This window comes from Rutilus rutilus (genome assembly GCF_951802725.1).
Source record: "Rutilus rutilus genome assembly, chromosome: 24".
Taxonomy (NCBI): Eukaryota; Metazoa; Chordata; class Actinopteri; order Cypriniformes; family Leuciscidae; genus Rutilus; species Rutilus rutilus.
This window is the reverse complement of record NC_140228.1, coordinates 17,772,116-17,794,211: the sequence shown is the minus strand read 5'-3', so window position 1 is coordinate 17,794,211 and position 22,096 is coordinate 17,772,116. Positions and strand designations below refer to the sequence as shown.

The 22,096-nt window shown below is 38.3% G+C and overlaps 1 protein-coding gene across 1 annotated transcript; it reads left to right on the top strand.

Annotated features, from left to right (window-relative positions):
• Window positions 1-3,170: 3,170 nt before the first annotated feature.
• LOC311284069 (uncharacterized protein) lies at window positions 3,171-8,819 on the top strand (the record flags this gene model as incomplete). Its single annotated transcript, XM_084398900.1, has 6 exons — window positions 3,171-3,477; window positions 3,638-3,901; window positions 4,016-4,106; window positions 4,827-4,908; window positions 7,732-7,987; window positions 8,782-8,819. Exons 1-6 carry the CDS (start codon window positions 3,360-3,362, stop codon window positions 8,817-8,819), a joined length of 849 nt encoding a protein of 282 aa, XP_084255026.1. The 5' UTR covers window positions 3,171-3,359.
• Between the last annotated feature and the right edge of the window lie 13,277 nt (window positions 8,820-22,096).

Below are 22,096 nucleotides of genomic sequence, written 5' to 3'. Positions count from 1 at the left end.
AAGATTATCACTCTTAAAGCAGAGATCACCTTGCTCAAAGATGAGTGTGATTTTTTGAAAAAGGAAACTGAAAAGATGAAGTCTGCTGTCCCATCTGCAATGACACAAAGATATGCTGTTCCTATAGTGCCACAGCCCTCATATGTTTGTGTTTCATGCTTTTTTGTTTTTTTGTTGCTGTCAGAACAACTATGCCTTTTTTAAAAACATTTTCTGCTGCACTACAGTCATTATCACTATAAAATATCACAACCCCCCCATGATCTGCCTCAAACTTCACCAAAATGTGTTTTCTTCAAAATGACAGTTACTACATCAGGTGGCACAAAATGTTTTAGAGTGGAGGATTGTTCGACAACTTAAAATTGAAGGTGTAGCTTGCTAAGAGCATGTATATATATTCATATTTTTGCAGTGCAGCAAGACCAATGGGACTCCATCAACTCCTCAACTTCAGAGTCCCCAGTGGAAGTTAAGAAAAAGAAGAGCAAGAAAAGAAAGAAGAAGAAAAGCAAGAGAAGCAAATAAAGGGGGGGGGGGGGGGGGGTATAATGTGTTACTTTGTTGTTTGAGTATACTGTAGAAAAGACAATGTTTTATTAAGATGAAAAAGTGTTTTGAAATGTTTTTGTAAAATAAAAGTCAGAAATTAAATGGGATCCTTTATTGTATATTTACTGCACTTACCCTGTAACTACACAGAACAAGGGGTAACAAGCACCACTTTAATTTACAGCCCGCAGGAGTTACACTTACCCTGTAACTACACAGAACAAGGGGGTAACAAGCGCCACTTTAATTTACAGCCCGCAGGAGTTACACTTACCCTGTAACTACACAGAACAAGGGGGTAACAAGCGCCACTTTAATTTACAGCCCGCAGGAGTTACACTTACCCTGTAACTACACAGAACAAGGGGGTAACAAACTCCACTTTAATTTACAGCCCGCAGGAGTTACACTTACCCTGTAACTACACAGAACAAGGGGGTAACAAGCGCCACTTTAATTTACAGCCCGCAGGAGTTACACTTACCCTGTAAATACACAGTTGAAACAGGTAACAAACACTACTTACTATGTAACAATACGAAACAACACTATTTGCACAGTAATAACAGAGAAAGGTAGGCTACTCTTATAAAAAAAATAAAAAATTTAATTACACAGTATATTTGCCCTGACATTTAAGTGTCATTGCAATACAATGTGATAAGGTAAGTAGCCTACTAAGTACTACATGGTACGTTCTAAATTAAAGTCATAGCAGAAAAACAATTTTTTTGGCTAAATGTTAAGTAGTTTAGTAAGAAAAGCCAATAAATAGCATTGCCAATGTTTTTCGAAATCAGCTGTTTATAAAATTGTTTCAGATGAAATTTTTATCATACTGTGCTTACATACAGCCATATATATATATATATATTTAATTTACAACCCACAGATGTCAAAATTACCCTGTAACTACATTGCACAAGAACATATTTTTCCAGAAATGTGATAAAAACTTTTATATACAACAGAAATTTTTGCCTGGAATATATTAACAGAATAGGTACCTGTTAGTTTTAAAATAATTACATTATAAATAATTTGCTTGTATATCTGGTTGTACCCCTTTATTACCCAAAACTTAACATATTGTTCCCTTATACCTACACAGAGGTACACTATAATTACAGAAACATACACCGTAATTTCGGTTTACTTACGCAGTTGTTTGCGGGTCGTAATATAAAGTGTTACCGAATTTTTACAGATTTTAATCTTTTACCTCTCTTTCGCACACAATACATTTTTATGTTTTATGTGGGCTATAACTTGATCACCAACATGTTAATTATTTCACAGTTTAGCTACACATTATCTGTAAATAACAGAAACAGTGAGATCTGAGTTGCTATAATGGTGAGAGTTTGCAGTATAGCTGACTGTGAGTTCCTGTGAGTTGTTACAGGAAATTATCTAAAAAAAAAATGAGTTTGTGACAATTAGGAAATTATGTGGTATAATTTTTTATTTTTATTTATGAAGTTAAGTGAATAAAAATCATTTATGTTTGTCTGTAGCTCAAATGTATCACTTTTACTCATGTAACCAAATGCAGTCAGATCAAATATATAGTAATAAATTGTAATTTTGATGTTACGACATAAAGCATTTTTTTTTAGCTTATTCAACATGAATATTTACAGTGGATGAATAAAAGAAGTTAACAATCAATACAACAGAATACAGCAGTGAAAATATAGCAACTCATTGTTCTATATCATCAATCTAACAAATATAGTAGAGCAGTGAAGTTGTTAAATGTTCATGATGTATTTTATGTTGTATGTGTGATGACGTGTACTGTGATGGTGTTGTGTCCAATGTCATCCTCATCACAAACCCTGATGGCAGGAATCCAGATCACTTCCTTCATTTTCATCAGCTCTGTATTGATACATACTTCCACAGGTAGGTAGATCTTTGTTGACATTATGAATGAGGATGAGTATTATTATAATGTGCATTGATAGAAATTTAAACCCAAATGCTCAAATCTCTAGCTTGACTAATGTGTTTTTATGTTTCAGCTGATGGTGATATCTACTTTGCAGTGATGCCTGAGACAGTAACAGCTCTGACAGGCTCTTGTGTGCAGATTCCTTGTACATTCACCATCTCCAATTTTGAGGACAAACGTAACGAGGTTAAATCTATTAATGGGATCTGGTTAAAATATATACCACAGTTTGCTGATGAAGACAGTTTCATAGCTTTTAATAGCAGCGAAAACATCATAAGAGGATTTAGTGACATACAAATGACTGGAAACCTCAGTGAGAGGAACTGCACAACTGTCTTCTATAACATCATGATGAATCATTCAGATCTTTACTACTTCAGACTGGAAATGGAGCCAAATGTGTTCAGAGTATAACGTTTAACCCTAATACAGATAATTCAGTAAAGACTGTGAGGATCACTGTCAAAGGTAAACGTCATCTCTATTGTCTTTAACATACAGGTTATTTCCTTCACTTGTAAGTCACTTGATAAATTTAATAAATGAATACATTCACCGGTAAATGTAAATATTATTTACATAATTAACAAACATCACTAAGAACAGCTTTTTAATGATGAGCTACAATTATTTATTTCTGTAGATTGATTCACCACAACCTCCTGAACTTAAACCCACTGATCTGAAAGAAGTGATGGAGAACACAACAGTCAGTCTGAGCTGCTCTGCTGAAGCCCCCTGCCCCAAACAACCTCCTACAATATCCTGGTCCAACATCCCTGAATCTGCCCACATTACAACACAGATACAGTAGAATCCTGATAAAACCCAGTCAGTGTTTTCACACATGACCTTCAAAGCTTCATACATGGATCACAGAAAGAACATCTCCTGCACTGTTACATATCCAAGAAAAACATCTAAAGACTCAACTGTGGAGACCACCGTGATGCTACAAGTCCAGTGTAAGAGATTAGACTGCTTATTTCCTTTAACATAGCCCTGTGTGTACTTAAACGCACAAAGTGCTGCTTAAACAGTATTTGGTGTTTAGCTTCCTAGAAATGTCTAATGCACAGGTGTTTTAATGCTTTTCCTATTTATGTGCTTGTGTTTCTGTCAAAGTTTCTCCAAAAGAAACTCGCATCACCGTCGATCCATCTGCTTCAGTCTCTGTTAACACTAATGTGACTTTGACCTGCAAAAGCAAAGCCAGTCCATCAAGAGAAATGAACTACACCTGGTACAAACATGGACAGGAGACTCCAATAGCTCAGGGAAAGCAGATTACCTTCACTGGATCTCAAAATAATGCAGGATGGTATTCCTGCACTGCACAGAATAAACTTGGAAAACAGTCATCATCAGAGATCCAGCTCACAGTTGAAGGTGAGTTAACACAGTCTACATGTAAAGAACAAGGTCATTTACAGATTTAAGGCAATGAAGATTATACTGAAATACAACATTCTGGTGGAATTACAAGTGTTTCACATCCTATAGGACAAGATGGACACTTTATGCCTCTGATTGCTGGTTGTGTGGGAGGAATCGTGGCAGTTCTCACGCTCTCTGCTCTTGGGTTTTGTGCAAGGTAAATTAAGTAACACTTTCAGTTACTTAATCATCGCTGATGTCATTTTGAAAGAGCCAGTTTTAAGATGTACTCAGCATTGTGCTTGTTAGTTTAAGCCTCATTCACTGTTATGAGAGTTGCTAGTGTTTGACTTCATACAGTGATCAGATCAGCTATTAAAGCACTTCTGTTTAAGCAGCACTTTGTGCATTTAAGTACACACAGGGCTATGTTAAAGGAAGTAAGCCGTCTAATCACTTACACAGGACTTGTAGCATCACGGTGGTCTCCACAGTTGAGTCTTTAGATGTTTTTCTTGGATATGTAGCAGTGCAGGAGATGTTCTTTCTGTGATCCATGTATGAAGCTTTGAAGGTCATGTGTGAAAACACTGACTGGGTTTTATCAGGTTTCTCCTGTAACTGTGTTGTAATGTGGGCAGATTCAGGGATGTTGGACAAGGATATTGTAGGAGGTTGTTTGGGGCAGGGGGCTTCAGCAGAGCAGCTCAGACTTACTGTTGTGTTCTCCATCACTTCTTTCAGATCAGTGGGTTTAAGGATGAGAGGTTGTGGTGAATCTACAGAAATAAATGATTGTAGCTCATCATTAAGAAGCTGTTCTTAGTGATGTTTGTTAATTATGTAAATAATATTTACATTTAAATGTATTCATTTATTAAATTTATCAAGTCACTTACACTTGATCAGTTTTCAGTTTATTAATTTCCTCTCACAGGACCAGGATAAAGACACACAAGGGAGACATTGTTGGAGACAAAGATTCCTTGCATCAGGTTTGTGAACTTCCTCAAACACCAGTCAGTTCACACCACAGCACAAACAACCACAAAACCATTTGTATCATTGTCATTGCTATAAAGCAGATGCTCTCAATTCTGGTCCTGCACATTCTGTATGCCTCTCTTAATAATATTTTTCTAATACACATAATAGAACTATATTCAATTTATTTTCAAATTAAATCGCATAGTTCAGTCATGAAACTCTAGATGGTGCAGGCTGATAGGTCCTTTACATGCAATTTCTAGAAAACACATAATTTACTACAGTAGCACAAACTGATTGGCCTTGAGCTTGATAGCTTGCTCAACATTTAAATTGTCTGGTATACACCTTATTTTGCAAGGCGGAAGTAAGCTATTTCCTGTGAATGTACAAGACTTCTAATTCATAAATAGCTAGAAGAATAACAAAGTGCAGTAAACAGTAACTTTTTTATTCATATATAGCATGTCTATGTATCTATTAGCAGTAGCAAGTCCATACTCTACAGCAGCAGCAGCGTGCTTAGCAGTTCTAGTCAGTTAAAACCAAATACATTAACATAGTCATATCCATTAACTATTCCTAGAGTTGTCATGTTTGAAATGCTGGTATATATACACCAAATGTTTTTGTTTTAATTTTTAGGCACAGGATGAAACTATTGACATCTCTGATGATTATAGTGTGTGTGAGTTCATGACTCAGACTGACCACAATAGCCTCCTCAGACCCGAGCTTTGGTTTGGCGTGCATTTTAGATTTCTTCTAGCTTTTTGGGGTTAGGAGGGGACCAATATATATAATAACCAGATATTATCTTTGAACATGAAGCACTTTTTGAAAAAAATGATGTCCACATATGTGGACACTGGGTCTGAATTCACAGAAAAAAAATCAATACACCATTGTGTAACAAAGTGCAAATCTCTTTTATTTACAGCCTGTGCCTGAACATTTTTCGTTGTTACTCTTGTATAACTTCTGAACATACATACATACATCCAGGGCCGGATTGGGACTCATTTTCAGCCCTGGAGTTTCATGCCTTAGACCGGCCCACTTTAGTTCCCGACTGACTATTAAAATAGTGTAATTAAACCCTCAGTGTATAAGGCCCAATCTTTCAAGGGCTATCTGGCACTTCCCCCAATATGGAAGCTTGTTTCCGCCACAAAATAAAAATAAATAAATGATAATTGCGACTTTTTATCTCACAATTGCGAGTTTACATCTCGCAATTCTGACTTTATTTCTCAGAATTGCGAGATACAAAGTCAGAATTGCGTGAAATAAAGTCACAATTGCGTGTTATAAAGTCAGAATTCTGACTTTTTTCTCGCAATTGCGACTTTATATCACGCAATTCTGACTTTATAACACGCAATTGCGAGTTTATATCTCGCAATTCTGACATATTTTCTCAGAATTGTGAGATATAAACTCACAATTGTGAGATATACAGTAAATTCCTATTCTAAGGGGGAAAAAAGACGGACTTTTTTTTTTTTCTCAGAATAGTTTATCTCACAATTCTGACTTTATAACACGCAATTGTGACTTTATTTCACGCAATTCTGAATTTATATCTCGCAATTCTGACTTTATAACACGCAATTGCGACTTTATTTCACGCAATTCTGACTTTGTATCTCGCAATTCTGAGAAATAAAGTCAGAATTGCGAGATGTAAACTCGCAATTGTGAGATAAAAAGTCGCAATTATCATTTTTTTATTTTGTGGCGGAAACAAGCTTCCATAAACATCTGACTGTGTTAAATAGGAATCCATGATTGTAATAAAGTTATTCTCATTATTATGCAATAGGCTATTGCTCTACCTGCTCTTCTCTCTCATCTCCATCTTCTCGTTCTTCTTCTCTCAGTCTCTTTATCTTTACCTGTAAATCTCCCCTTCCTGAAGATGAGCTTAGATTGATACAGTCTTTGTAAAGTGATTATTTATGTCGGTCGTTTAAAATTTCTATCGTAAAACAGCCGTTTAGTTTAGCCACGCACCTTATCTCGTGAAGCGTCGCGTTGGGATTCGCACGCGGCCGCGGCTCACGCTTCTGTGAACTTAAATCCCGCTTGCTTTGATCGGTCATCTCAAACATTTTGCCATTGCCGACGAGCGGTGTTTGAGTGCTGAAGCAGCTCAGATGATGAGGTCGGTTATCGTCGCGATATAGGCTATTATCCATGTTTTGTATCTCTTATTTTTTGTTCACACATCTCTAACAAAGTGACTTTATTTTTATTTTTTTTGTGGGGCTGCGATAAAATAATAATAAAATAAATAGTGGGGCTGCGCTATGACTGGAGCCATAAGGAAAGCATTCAACCCAGTGCCATGACAACACCGGCCCTCCTGGCCAATAAAACAGACCGGCCCACCGGGAATTTTCCCGGTGCTCCCGATTAGCCAATCCGGGCCTGCATACATCTTCCGCTTATCTGGGGCCAGGTCGCGGGGGCAGCAGTCTAAGCAGAGATGCCCAGACTTCCCTCTCTCTAGACACTTCGTCCGGCTCTTCCAGGGGGACACCGAGGCGTTCCCAGGCCAGCCGGGAGACATAGTCTCTCCAGCGTGTCCTAGGTCTTCCCCGGGGTCTCCTCCCGGTGGGACGTGCCCGGAACACCTTCCCGGGAAGGCGTCCAGGAGGCATCCGGAACAGATGCCCGAGCCACCTCAGCTGGCCCCTCTCGATGTGGAGGAGCAGCGGCTCTACTCTGAGCTCCTCCGGAGTGACCGAGCTTCTCACCCTATCTCTATGGGATCGCCCAGCCACCCTGCAGAGTAAGCTCATTTCGGCCACTTGTATCCGGGATCTTGTCTTTTCGGTCATGACCCACAGCTCAGCCCAGGTGAGTTGGAAAATTTATCCGGGGCCCCACCCTGGAGCCAGGCCCGGGGTGGGGCTCGTATGAGAGCGCCTGGTGGCCAGGCCTCCCCCATGGTGTCCGGCCGGGCTCAGCCCGAAGAAGCGACGTGGGGCTGCCCTCCCATGGGCTCACCACCCGTAGGTGGGACTGTAAGGGGCCGGTGCTTAGAGGATCGGGCGGCAGTCGAAGGCGGGGGCTTCGACGACCTGATCCCTGGACCCTGGAGGGGTGCTGGAAAGCGCTCTGACTGGGGACTCCATCGTTCTACTTGGGGACTTCAACGCCCACGTGGGCAGCGACAGTGACACCTGGAGGGGTGTGATTGGGAGGAACGGCCCCCCTGATCTGAACCCGAGCGGGCTAGTTACAGCTTGTCCATAACGAACACCATGTTCAAGCATAAGGGTGTCCATCAGTGCACGTGGCACCAGGACACCCTAGGCCGGAAGTCGATGATCGACTTTGTGACTTTGTGGACGTTTCATCTGGCCTCTGGGTGTATATCTTGGACACTCGGTGAAGAGAGGGGCGGAGCTGTCAACTGATCACCACTTCTGAACATTGATATGGAAAAACAAAATTTATATCCAAATAAAAAACATATCCAAAAAAAAAAAAAAAATTTGCTTTCTTTTTTGTAACACTCCAAAACTTCAATATCTCCAAACAAGGAATGTTATTTTTATTTGTGTGTGTGTGCACGCTCGATCGCAGTGAGCAAGAATGTGTGTGTGTGTGCGCGCACGCGATCGTGAATGGGCAAGAGAGAGTGTCTGTGTGTGCGTATGGCGCTCGAAATGTTCCGTTCGGCGACGAGACTGACTAGCACGACAGATAACACACGTGTATACGTGCGTGTACGTCTCCATTTGTTTTATATGGAGACGTACACGCAAATATCACGTCACGTAGACACGTCAATAACGTGTAGCTGTTGATCTTTACAGACGTGACGGCGGCGTCACGTTAGAATTTAACGTGTGGATTACGTCTGCACGTCTGCCCGTCTTAACGTCTGATAGTCTGCACGTCTGAACGTCTGCCCGTCTGCACGTCTTAACGTCTGTACGTCTGTACGTCTGCACGTCTTAACGTCTGCACGTCTGCCCGCCTTATTTTCCTTATTTTCTCATAGGCTACATTTAGGCTACTGTTATAGACATTATAGATAATCTTATTTTGGCAGTTTACTAAGGGCTACATTGGATTTATTTATTTATATAATGATGAATGTCTGTTAAGTATGCATTTTGTATCCCAATGATAGATAAAAGTATATTGTCATGTATACGATGAGAGACAAATAAAATGGGCTAGTAAAATTCAGAAAAAGTGGTTCATATATTTGTTTGTTTAAGATTTGTTAAAGCCCTGCAGCAGCTGGTCTGCATGCCTCAAGTTCATTCATAGATGCTGCATTTAGTAGGCTATTAATTAACCATCTGAAACCACTTTAAAACGTATTGGATTTTAAACTAAAATTAATTATCATAGTTCTGATTGCTGGTTACTGCTATACTTATTCTGAACAGGTCATTAATCATTCAATTTAAAATAGTTTAACATAAATATACTATTTAATAGAGCTACACTACAGTTTTTATAAAGCCTAGCACTCTATTAAATGTAACCTAGTCATACTGCAAATTTTTTTGCTACTATGTTAAGAGCATACAAATATATCACCCAACTCAGGCAAAACAATTGACAGCCCTGATAAATAAAGTAAAAGGCTTAATGCATCTTGTTTTCACCTGCAGGAAAAACAAACACTTAAAACAAAAATGACAGTAAATGACCACTAAAGTCAGTAGGTGGCAGCAGAGGGACACTTATCTGCTCATTAGCCATGTCCACTCCTTGATATACTTGTAAGAAGTTTCAGTAAGTCTTGGGTCATTTATTCCTGTACATTAAGGGCTCAATGCATTAACAATTTCTGAAAGGAGCAATGTTCGCTATAGTATACATTTGCTTTTGTAAAATATTTCCAGTGCTTTAAATGTCTTACAGATTTGTATGGGTTCTGCATGCATCTTTAGAAGTTATTCCACAAGATAAATATTAAGTAAAATGTATGACTGAATGATTTTTTTTAAATGGATTTTTATGTCAAAACGAAGAGTTTGTAATGTCATTTGTAGCATTTTTTAATAACAGAATAATAGACTTAAATAGTCAGAGTATGACTGCTTTATTCTATGGTATTGTCTGCATGCTGGTCCTATTCCTGTCATGAAATACCCATACCTTTACTCTGCTCTTAAGCACACACAATAATCATAAATGCTACACTAAATCTTTAAATCCTGGGAAATAAAGTTTGTTACATAAATAAGAATTACAGTAAAAAGCATTCACTTAACAATTTTGCAGTTAATGAAGTCCATGTTATACAATATGCTCAGTATTTTGTGTTCAGTATTTTCAGATTTAAACTATATGGTTTATATATATATATACGATTTATATTTATATTCTTTATATCACAATGACATACATATAAACACATCAGGGTTTCCGTTGTAATTCCGTTGAAATGTCCGACAAAATTAAATCTCTCCGGTCAAATTGTCCGATTAAAATTGCCTAATAGGCCTAATCCCGCCCCCCTAACACAATCTGAATTTGAGAATAAGCCTAAAATGTATAAAGCAAAAATACACCGACCTTTGGCTATGTTATAAAGGAACAGGCTCTGCCGTTTTAAAGTTATTAAACATTATTACATGGCTTGGTTGAACTCCAATGTGGAATGCGGTCTGTTATTTCTTGATATCAGACCGCTGAAGCACTAGCGGCGCCAGGACTTTGTTTAGGTGGGCCTCCAGAAAACTGGATGGGCCAGTTAAAATAAGCCAACAAATAAATAAGAACGGTTTCCCCTTCATCTCCGTTTCAGCGCTTTACTGGGCACTGAGGACAGCGACTCAGTAGCCAACCTGAATTGAATGCGTAATTACCATAGGTAAAAAAAATAACAAAAATAAAAAAACTTAAACAGGATTTTTTTGTTACTTTTTTAATACAATTACAATTTTATTTAATTTATTGTTTAATAAAATTATAGGCCTATTATTTTTAGTTTATTAACAGCAACAACAGCTGTTGACGATCCATCTCCATAGTGAACGCGCCTATAGAGAAATGCACATGATTACATAATCAGAGCGTAGCCTATTTCTTTTAGTTTTAAATTGTTAAAAAGACATTTCAAGCTTTCTTATTTCATGTCTGTGAGGCATATGCTGAGTTTCGTTAAATTAGGATGAGATGCGCTCCAGTTCACGAGCAATGCAAGTGACCGCGCGGGCGCCTCCATGATTAGGCCTATCATCTGCTTTATTTCCAGGCAATCGGTTGATAAAAATTTTTTATTAAAATTAAGATACAATTTATACAAAACGAAATTCACTTCAGAAAAGTCTTTCTACAAAACCAAACTTAATTAAGTGGTCAAAATCATGTCTGACCCGCTCCATGTCTCTCGATATTGTGCTGTTCACTTTTCATAATCAACATAAATAAAAAAATAACATTAAAATATTTTAACAAATATTAAACTAAATGAGCTTAATGGCTACAACACTTATAGTATACCTAGACTCTCTATTTGTACAAATTGCTGCACATTCATTTTATTCTGAATTTTGCACACATAAGTTGAAAGGCATTTGTTTGTGCATGCATATAGCAAAACATATCTGCAACATTGATCAAGTTTCGCTGATAATTATGCGTGCATTTATTAATTATTATCTTAATGAATAATGAAACAAGGACGAAGCATATAAACTGCGTTGTTTGTTTAGAATGGAATGGATCGCAAATAGATCCGAATGAAACGAACCATAGAAAATGATTTTTTTTTCGTCTACTTGAAAGTTAGGCTAATAAACATGTTGCATTCGGCCTGATTATGTAATTTTTTTAAGTTACATAGCCTGCCTCCAGTTTTCCTCAACTTTACTAATTAAGTATCTTTGACCAGCATATATCATCAAAATGTCCGGAAAACGAAACCTCTGCCGGTCACTTGTTTTCTAGCGGAAACTCTGGTACACACACACACTGTATATATATGTGTGTGTGTTTGTGTGTTACATTCTCTATAAAGTATATTTACTGTATTAGCCTACTGTATGTAAAATGCAAGTGGAGTACGTATTACAGTATTACAGTACTGAAAATAATGTCTGATTACACACCTGTTCTGTGTACAAACGTTTGAATGATTGAAGACACTGTTGTTCTCTCAACATTCGGCTTTACCTTTTGACCCTCAGTCATTGTAAGGTCATGATTGATAACATTGTCTGCAATAGTGTCCTTATTTCATTAGAAACATGTCCACAATCTTGACCTCTTCCACTGTTTTGCCTCCGTACCCTTCTTCCACCACACATCATTACTCCTCTTCTTCCAGACTGTTGACCCTGTTTGTTTCTGTGTTGTTCTTCCATTATCTAAATGTGTGACATGGAGTTGTGCTGTCTATATATGCTTGTCAAATGAAGCTTCATGCACCTCTGAGCTATTTCAGAGACCTGGTTGATTTAATGCTTTACATTCCCCTTCATTAGTGAAATGCAAAATTTATAGCCAAGACACTGTCATTAAAATGTTAAAATGTAGCATGTCATGGGAACCAACAACAGCACATACATTAGGCTATACCCATATTTCTATTTATAAACGCAGCCACTTTAAATTCACATAATGTTTCACATCTGAGTAACAGAAATATAATGAAATATAGCCTATATATATATAATGAAAATGAATTGCCAACATGCCAAGAATATCAAAAAATACCAAGTAAAACACAAATTTGTAAATATTTGTTTGAATGTTTCTGTAATGAGCAGTTTTTAGAAAACCAGAATGCCTGTAAATAAACAATATATTAATGACTGCATTTCACACAAAAGTCAATGAAAATACAGTTCCAAACAGCGCCACAGAAGAACAATTGTCTAAAAGGAGTAGTTGTGTGGGTGTTAAAATATATATTTGTATTTTTGAAAGAATAAGTTGAACATCAACCAGTAATCTCAATAGAACAGGGTCTTGGCGCCATCTACCGGCAATTTTATATTGATATTTAGTAGTTTAATATTTATTTAGCCTCCATTCATTTCCGCATTTACAACTAGGTTTAAATGAGCTTGCTAGAAGTTCATACAACGATTTTTTTATAACATAGAATTTAAGAATATAATTAAGTAATGCATCCACTATAGAGCTTTATTATTATTATTATTATTGTAGCCTATAGCCTATTTCATATTCCCTCGTTTTTTATGTATCCAAACCTAAATAGTATTTTCTTAATATTCTTCGAGGATGTTAAAAGCTAGGCCTATGTTAAATAGCTATTAATGTGATTTTCTCTGCTGAAAATGACTTCATCTAATTTAATAATAGCTTTAATAGCTAAATGATCAAGTCTTCTAGCCCACACTGTTCGAACAGTGTCTCAAATAAGACAAGTCTATTCAATTCAATTCAATTCAAATTTAGCTGTAGCCTAGGGCTTTTCACAATATTGTTTCAAAACAGTTTTACAGAAAATGCATTTCAGAAATGTACATCGAAAAATACAGTTAGTAAGTTAGTCATTTATTAATCCATCATACAAGTAACTTAGCTGCATAAAAGTACGTGCGCTATTTTTAAATTAGCCAAGGCACGTTTTGCGTTCAGACGTGCAGACGTTAAGACGGGCAGACGTGCAGACGGGCAGACGTGTAGACGTTAAGACGGGCAGACGTTCTCCACACGCACGTTAACACGTCTTTAAGCTTGGTTAGGAAAGAAATGACTCAAAGTGAGCGCCATATGTGCGATCGCGAGTGATCAAGAGAGAGTGTGTGTGTGCGCGCGCACGCGATCGTGAATGGGCAAGAGAGAGTAGGCTTGTTTGAGATGCGCCTTGCCTCGCCTGAAATGTAGCCGAGAGTAGGCGGCTGCAGTGAGAGGAGGAGTGAAAAAAGCGCAGGCAAGCCGGACAGTTCTCTCTTCTCGTAGTGGATCTGACACCTGCGAGATCAAAGATGGATATCGCGGGATTCACGCTCGTGCACAGTGTTGCTAATAAACTGGATGTAATTCAATTTATGTTGCTTTTATATGAAAATAAATAAAATGAACAAGACACCCAAAGTACTTGTTATTTAATTCCATTCCAAATACATGTTTATCAATATTTTTTTTTTTAATACAGACATATGTGTTTTTATGTATTTATTTTTTATAAAAATTAATTTGCATAACCCATAGAAATCGCACTGTTAGATACGTTGGGAATATTCACACATAACGTATACACATAAAACATGATATCAGAGTTTTAAAATCAAACATTTTAAAAGAGAACAATAGGCCTACATCACGGTTGTTTAAACCAATGAACATTAAGCTGTGTCGTCAGCAAGTCGTTTCCCATCATGCTTTTGATCAGCGCAGTCGGTGGAGAGCAACTGCGCTCGACTGCAGAATCCGACAGGTGTGCCTTGCGCTCGCGAGAGATTTTTGACATACGTCAGCATGACATCAGAGCAAGGCGGACCGCACTCGGACACATTTCTAACCAGCATGCATCTCGCGCTGATCACCGGTGATCGATTCTGCGCAGATTTTGCTCATCTCAAACAAGCCTAGTGTCTGTGTGTGCGATCGCGAGTGATCAAGAGAGTGTGTGTGTGTGTGTGTGTGTGCGCGCGCACGCGATCGTGAATGGGCAAGAGAGAGTAGGCTTGTTTGAGATGAGCAAAATCTGCGCAGAACCGATCACCGGTGATCAGCGCGAGATGCATGCCGGTTAGAAATGTGTCCGAGTGCGGTCCGCCTTGCTCTGATGTCATGCTGACGTATGTCAAAAATCTCTCGCGAGCGCTAGGCGGAGGTGTCGGATTCTGCAGTCGAGCGCAGTTGCTCTTCACCGACTGCGCTGATCAAAAGCATGATGGGAAACGACTTGCTGACGACACAGCTTAATGCTCATTGGTTTAAACAACTGTGATGTATTTGTTCTCTTTTAAAATGTTTGATTTTAAAACTCTAATATCATGTTTTATGTGTATATGTTATGTGTGAATATTCCCAAACTATCTGACAGTGCGATCTCTTTGGGTTATGCAATTTAATTTGTATAAAAAAATAAAATAAATAAAAACACATATGTCTGTATTAAAGAAAAAAATATTGATAAACATGTATTTGGAATGGAATTAAATAACAAGTACTTTGGGTGTCTTGTTCATTTTATTTATTTTCATATAAAAGCAACAGAACTCGAATTACATCCAGTTTATTAGCAACACTGTGCACGAGCGTGAATCCCGCGATATCCATCTTTGATCTCGCAGGTGTCAGATCCACTGCGAGAAGAGAGAAGTGTCCGGCTTGCCTGCGCTTTTTTCACTCCTCCCCTCACTGCAGCCGCCTACTCTCGGCTACATTTCAGGCGAGGCAAGGCGCATCTCAAACAAGCCTAATGACATGAGCGCCGCGAAGTCAGTGGTAAACACTATGGCAAGCGATCGCGTTCAAAAGTCTTTAAACGAAACGCGTGAATTTTGACGCGTCAACACGCATCGTTTGTCCGTGTTCAGACGTCATGTTTATTCATGAACGATGTCGTAATGGTAAACTGTATGCACGTGCAAACATCAGACGTTATATTTGTTCATGAGGGATAATGCATTGGTACGTTGTGAGTGATGTCAGTCTTATGTCATGATTTGTCATGCCTTTTAAGTTGTTCGTTTAACGTTCTTTCCCAAGGTAGAAAAGTCAACAGCTCTAAGAATGGGTCTTTTATTTTAGCAAACTGCCAAAAAACCTTTTCAGACTGTGTGCAGCTGAACCAAGAAAAACTTAAGATTGCATGGAGCTGATAAGCATGAATGGCAGAAGAAAAAGACTGCAATTAAAAAACAAATCAAGAGAAAATTATTTTAATGCAAGCAATAAAAAACTGCACACATCAGCTGTGGAATAAAAGAAAAGAAATGCATGATCAACTAGATTAAGGCAAACTCCTGTCTTAATGTAAACCCTGTCCACCACCCCCAAAGGTTTCACAAAGTTATTCTTGCCACTGTAACTTATGGCTTCCTAAAGCCAGGTTTATGGGTAAATAAATGAATAATAATAAAAAATATATACCAGGGCTCAACATTTAAGCCTTTTCATTTGTCCTTCAGTCGGTCATTCACTTGTCCGAGTAAAAACATTTGTTAGAACAGGAAAAAAATTAGATTTTTTTGTGTGTTGTAAATATAATTTATTCCGAATCAGTATTCTCATCAGTTCAGTCAGCTTTAACATATATAAATCGGCATATTTATGATATTGTAACCTTTATAAAGGGCATTTTTCCCTAATCGTTTGCTTCATCTTTGATTTAAAATTCTTAAATTTGATCAATAAATTACAATAGAATAATAAGATGCTAAAGGGCTGTTACCAATCAAATAAACTGCATTAAATAATGTAATGAGATTATTTAAAATATTTTTTGAATATACAAATAAGAAATATTATTTATGCATAGAAATAATTTAAAAATAAACCGCCAGTAGGAGGCGGCAGGAGACCATCTTAATGAGTGAGTCATTGATGCAATGTGCATAAAGTTAAAATACTGAAACTAATAAAACAAGTTTTAAAAAAGAATGTTTCATTTAATTCAATTTTAGATGATGGAATATGCAGAAAGAATATAATTAAGCAGAAAGGTATATTGCTTTATAGCGTATTCATTTCGTGCATCATGTTTTTGAAAAGTAACTAGTAAAGTAACTAGTAAAGTAACTAATTACTTTTGAAAATAAGTAATCAGTAAAGTAACTGGATTACTTTCTTGGAGAAGTAATCAGTAACTAATTACTTTTTCCAAGTAACTTGACCAACACTGTATACTATACACACACATTTTTTAATTCACGATTAATACAAGACAGCGTTATAAACAAACTAAGCTGCAGTCAAAATAAATAAAATTACACCAACCTGCTAGAAGAGCTGGAGTCTGCGGTGCTTACTGTCATTGAACCTTCTCAGTATGGAGTCTTTCCATTCATGCCGAAATTTTCGAGTCAAGTCCCTTTCAAATGCCAGTTGCACTAAATGTGCCTTTCGCTGATGTAGCATGCTCCTTCGATTGTCCGTGAACACATTTTTTAGAGTAGAAAACGAGTTTTCGCACATAGCTGTAGAAGCTCCAAATGTCAGTGCACATTTCATTGCAGCGAGTACAGTAGGCATAGCTTCAAGGGTGGCATGATGTCGCTGGAGTATTTGTTTAACTGTCATCTTCTCGCCACTTGAAATCGATCCAGACAGTTCTTTACGCAGGAATTGTCGGGCCACAGCACATTCTGAATGAACCACTTCCGAATTAGTTAAGTTCAGCATGCGTTGAACGAGTTGCGCATCCAAGAAAGTGCTGTCATTCTGTGGATCAAAAGCTGAAAGTGCTTCAACTAACTTGCTGTTTTTTTCTCCGAAACGCTCAGAGATTTCTGCAAGCACCGCGTCCAAAGTACTGTAGTACAAACGTCGAAGCTCTTCTTCATTTCCCAAATCACCTTGAGCCTGGCCAATGCTCTCCTCCAGCAGATATTCTTGAAGGCCTTTGTTAATGGTGCGTTTTCGTTTGGAAGGTTTTGGCATTTCATTGTCGTCGGCCTTCTCCCACAGCTCTAAGAAGTCAGATTCACAGCGCAATTTCGCAAGGCATTCTGAAGCGCATGTAACTAATTTGACTGCACTCAGCAGGTCCATGTCCTCTGACTGCATCAGTTTGTTTGGAGCATCAAGCAGCTGGAGAATCTTATAGACCATATGGGCAATGAATTTAAAGCTCGTCTCTGATACTTCCTTAATCAGGCCAACTGCCTCCATGCGCACCTCTGTCTCGTATCTGCGATTGCCATTGATCTGTGCCAACAACTCAGTAATATCTTGAAAAGAATTCAGAATTGTTTTGACTGTTTGAAGATGCCCTGTCCACCGCTGTTCAAGTAGTCTCTTAAGCTGCTGCCCGCCGTACAAGACAGCGACGGTTGGCTTTTTAATGAATTTATAAAGCAAATTACACACATTAAAGAAGTCTTCAACCACAGGCTCAGTGGATATTGCATGAACGACTACAAGGTGGAGCTGATGATTGAAGCAATGCACGTACGGAATCACTCTTCCTAATTTTTCCTGCAAGATTTTCTGTACTCCTCCGTTTTTCCCAGACATAACGGAGGCCCCATCATACACCTGGCTCAATATTTTGGAAGTACTGAGCCCAGTCTTTTCAAGCTCTGCAATTACTGTGTTGGTCAGGGTTTGGGCATCCCCCTTCTCAGCTGTTGTCATGGAAAGAAGTCGCTCTGTGACTTGATAATTGTCCTTGACAAAGCGAACGATAATGGAAATATTTTCCACTCCGGTTGGGTCACGTGTCCCGTCTACTTTGATCGTGTACCATGAGTCTGCAACTTCTCTAACAATTTCTTCAGTCACCAGACTGCTCATGTTTGCAATAACGTCATTTTGAATGTCGTGAGAAGTGTACGTTGCATTGCGTGGAATTGTCTGTACAACACTCCTAAGCTCTGGGTCTTTGCGGAGGGTATATTCAAATAATGAAAGGAAAAGTCCACTCCCACCCTCTGTTAGACAATCAAATGCATCTGTGCTTCCCCTGAGCGGCAAATGATTTACTACAAGAAATTCAACCATGTCCACTATAGAGGAGAGATAGTAGCGATTCCTAGCTAACTGGTTAACGTTACTGTTAACTAGAGTGGAAATCTCCAGTCCACTTTCAGTCCGTTTTTCTCTCTCTTTCCAGAGCGCCATACTTGTCATATTATGTTCTTTTGACGCTGCATGTTTGTTTAGGCCTTTTCCCGCCTCTACTGCGTGCTTCCAATCACCGAAGCCCCTTACAGTGAAAGCAGAGTCTGATGATGAAATTAAGTGTTTTCTGCACGAAAAACAAAATGCAGCATCTGCTTCCACGGAGTATTCCAACCACTCCCGTGACGTAAACCACGACGCAACAAATGACCGTTGCTGGTTACCGCAAAGGCGAAGAGGATAACGTCTTAACTTCACCTGATTCGGTTTATCCTCACCAAGGTCGAGAGGCATTCTTGGGGGTTCAGACGTGCTCATTCCGGGGAACGAGAGCACACGAACAGTCGGTATTGGTGTCGTGTTGGCACCTGGTAAGTCTGCTGAGTTTCTGTTGGATGGTTGCAGTTGTTGTTGCATGGTCGCATCTGGAAAACTACAGGACCGACTTGTCATAAATTTTCGGATATCCATTTTTATATTCTGTTATGGTAGTCTTAACAAAGAATATACGTCTTAATCGATCATTCGATCTAGCCGTCACTGATTCTCGAGGTCGGACATCCGGGACTTGTGCTCCCATAATGCACTGCGCACGCATAGCAACCACGGCGAAGGGTAAAACAAACAAGCGCCCGCCATTAAGCAACACACGAAGCGGAAGACAAACGAGCACCTAACTCTTTTCCTTTGGTTGCAAATCATGCCGAAAAACTGTTGTGTTGTTGGTTGCAACAACAACAATCTCAACTATCAGATCTGTCACTTTTATTACGAAATTCAGACAACAAATAGCGTTTTGGCGCTTGTAAATGTGACGCGACCATAGACAGTAGATAAGGACGCGACAGATCCCTAGCGGCACGTGAACCAATCTTCTCTACTAGCTGACAGTAAATAAACACGAATGAACAATGTTGAAAGATACCGTACAACTTACCGAAATGTATATTTCATCATATCGACCAATCAATCAAACAAAGGGGTCAATAAAACAGCTGGAGAATGTCACATTGCATTTACCTCAGGAAATCCATTTGATGACCATAATATGGCTATGGCACGTAGTTGGCTAGAAAAAAAGAGCTATAGGGAGTATTTTGCTAAATATGAACAATACTGCCAGCTGATGGGGCTCTCTGTATCATGTTTTCAGCATTAGGCGAGTTGTTTTTTTCTTGAGAAAAATTAATGCCTATCTTGCGTAGCCTACCTAATATTTATCCAAATGAGTCAATATTAAATCAAATCCCAATAATTGAATTGAAATAATAAAAAAGCGTAACGTTAGCTAAGCTTACCAGAAATTGTGCCATGTAAACATTGTAACATGTTGTCACTAAACCTAATAAAATTCAGATTAGTTACTAAAATGTTTTGACAATCAAAATACACTTAATGTGATGCAATATATATATTTTTTTACAGACGCTAGGAGACTGTTGATAAGACATTTTGTAATAGAAGAAGATCTGTATTCATATAGCGCCTTTCACAGGTAGTTAGTCACAAATCGCTTAATTACATGAGTGTTTTATTACATTCACTTCTCACCACCAATATACATTCGCATACAAAGATCATTCATCATTAATACAAAGTAGTCCGTTAGTATCCATAATTGACATAGTCCACAGCAAAACTTCCGTGAATAGATACCTTTTTGATTTGCCTCGGGCTTTGCCATCGGTTTGTTTTACCCTTCGCGGCTTGTTGCTACGCAGGTCACATGATTTGTGACGCAACGCCGACCAAGAGAATGAATCACGCAATTGCAAGAAGCACACTGATAGGCTGCTTGGCCAATACAAATCTCCGCCTAGCCTACCACTTGTCTGGTGACGATCAAATTTAAAATGAAAGAATAAATTAATGTTTCGTTTTTAGAATATATATTTTTTAGAATTAGCATATTAATTCTAATTATATTTATCATATTATATTTATTTAAACAGTTAATTAAGTTTTTACGTTCTTGCCTGGCTTTGCTGGGGAGGGGGGCTTGAGATCATCGCAGGGGGGGCTAAGCCCCCCCAAGCCCCCCCTTGACGCCGGGCCTGGCAAGAGAGAGTGTTTGTGTGTGCGATCGCGAGTGATCAAGAGAGAGAGTGTGTGTGTGTGTGTGTGTGTGTGTGTGTGTGTACGCGCGCCACGAAGCTCAATGCAAGTTGTGCAACTACAAATTTTCATTTTTTTTTGCTAAAATTCTTATACAGTTTCATCGAAGTTAAGTCCCAATGTCCACATATGTGGACATCAAGTTTAGCAGCCTAGTAAATCTTTCCTGTTACAAAAGTTTGTCAAATGTGCATGCCATTTTAATCATACAACACTATTATGCATAACTTAACAAGAATCAACGATGAAATGTTATTACATTTTTTACCTTGTGGGCATTTTGGTCTGATGTGGCTGCGTGACATTTCGCCTCTGTTCTCCGCCATCTTGAAATTATTTATGTTACTTTTTTTTTTCTCCTGACACCACCAGACGGCAGTATAAGTGTCCATGTTTGTGAAAAACATGTTCCAGTTACACAGAATTAAGCTGCACACAGCCAAAAATGTGGTGTCCACGTATGTGGACACCGGGTCTGAGGAGGATAGAGAAAAAGACCAAACCGAAGAAGACAACCATGAAAGAGGTTCAGATGTAGTATATGCTCAGGTCCACATGATATGCAAAAAAACAAAAGCCATCAGTGTTGTGCCAGAGGACATTTATGCTCAGGTGAAAAAATAACAATAAATAAATTTCATCTCACAGCAAAAAAAGACAGTTTTATTTCTTTATGCTTATATATGCTAAGCTATATGTCTTCTCATGTGAACAAATATATTCCTCTTTTAGCTTTATATTTTCTGATGAATAAAAGTATATAATTAAAAACAATGAGTGACTGCATTTCTCTCTATTTTCATGGGGTGGGGTGTTCTGTTGTTGCATTTCTTTAAAGAAATTATACTTCCTAGTAGAGATGTGCTATATAAGCCTATTTTAGAAAGGCTTTGTTTTTTTAACTGTTAACGTCCTATTAGTTAAATCAGTCAGTTAATAATAGTTAATTCATAGTCAAAGAAGATAAAAAAAAAAAATGCATAACGGCCTACTTGTACAATTGGTTAACATAGGCTACTTCTGTGGTTTAAGACTGCTAGCTAAAAATAAACGAAGAGGAAAATCCTCTTACTGGAGAAATCATACAGATGTAAGCTATGTGGTAAGTTAGAACAGAGAGTAAGTTTTCACTATACTTTAGACTTTAGTCATGATTAAAAATGTGTTATTCAGTATGTTTATGTGAGGCTGCCTGACCTGTAGATGTTGCTAGCTAGCTAACATCGTAAGCATGTAGCAGTGGCACGTCGTCACTCTAAAAGTGCATGAAAAGTGCATTTGACAAAAATCTTTTACAAAGGCTTAGCCCCCTATATTTCCCAGAAAAAAACTTCCTGTTTGATGACATTACACTGGGGT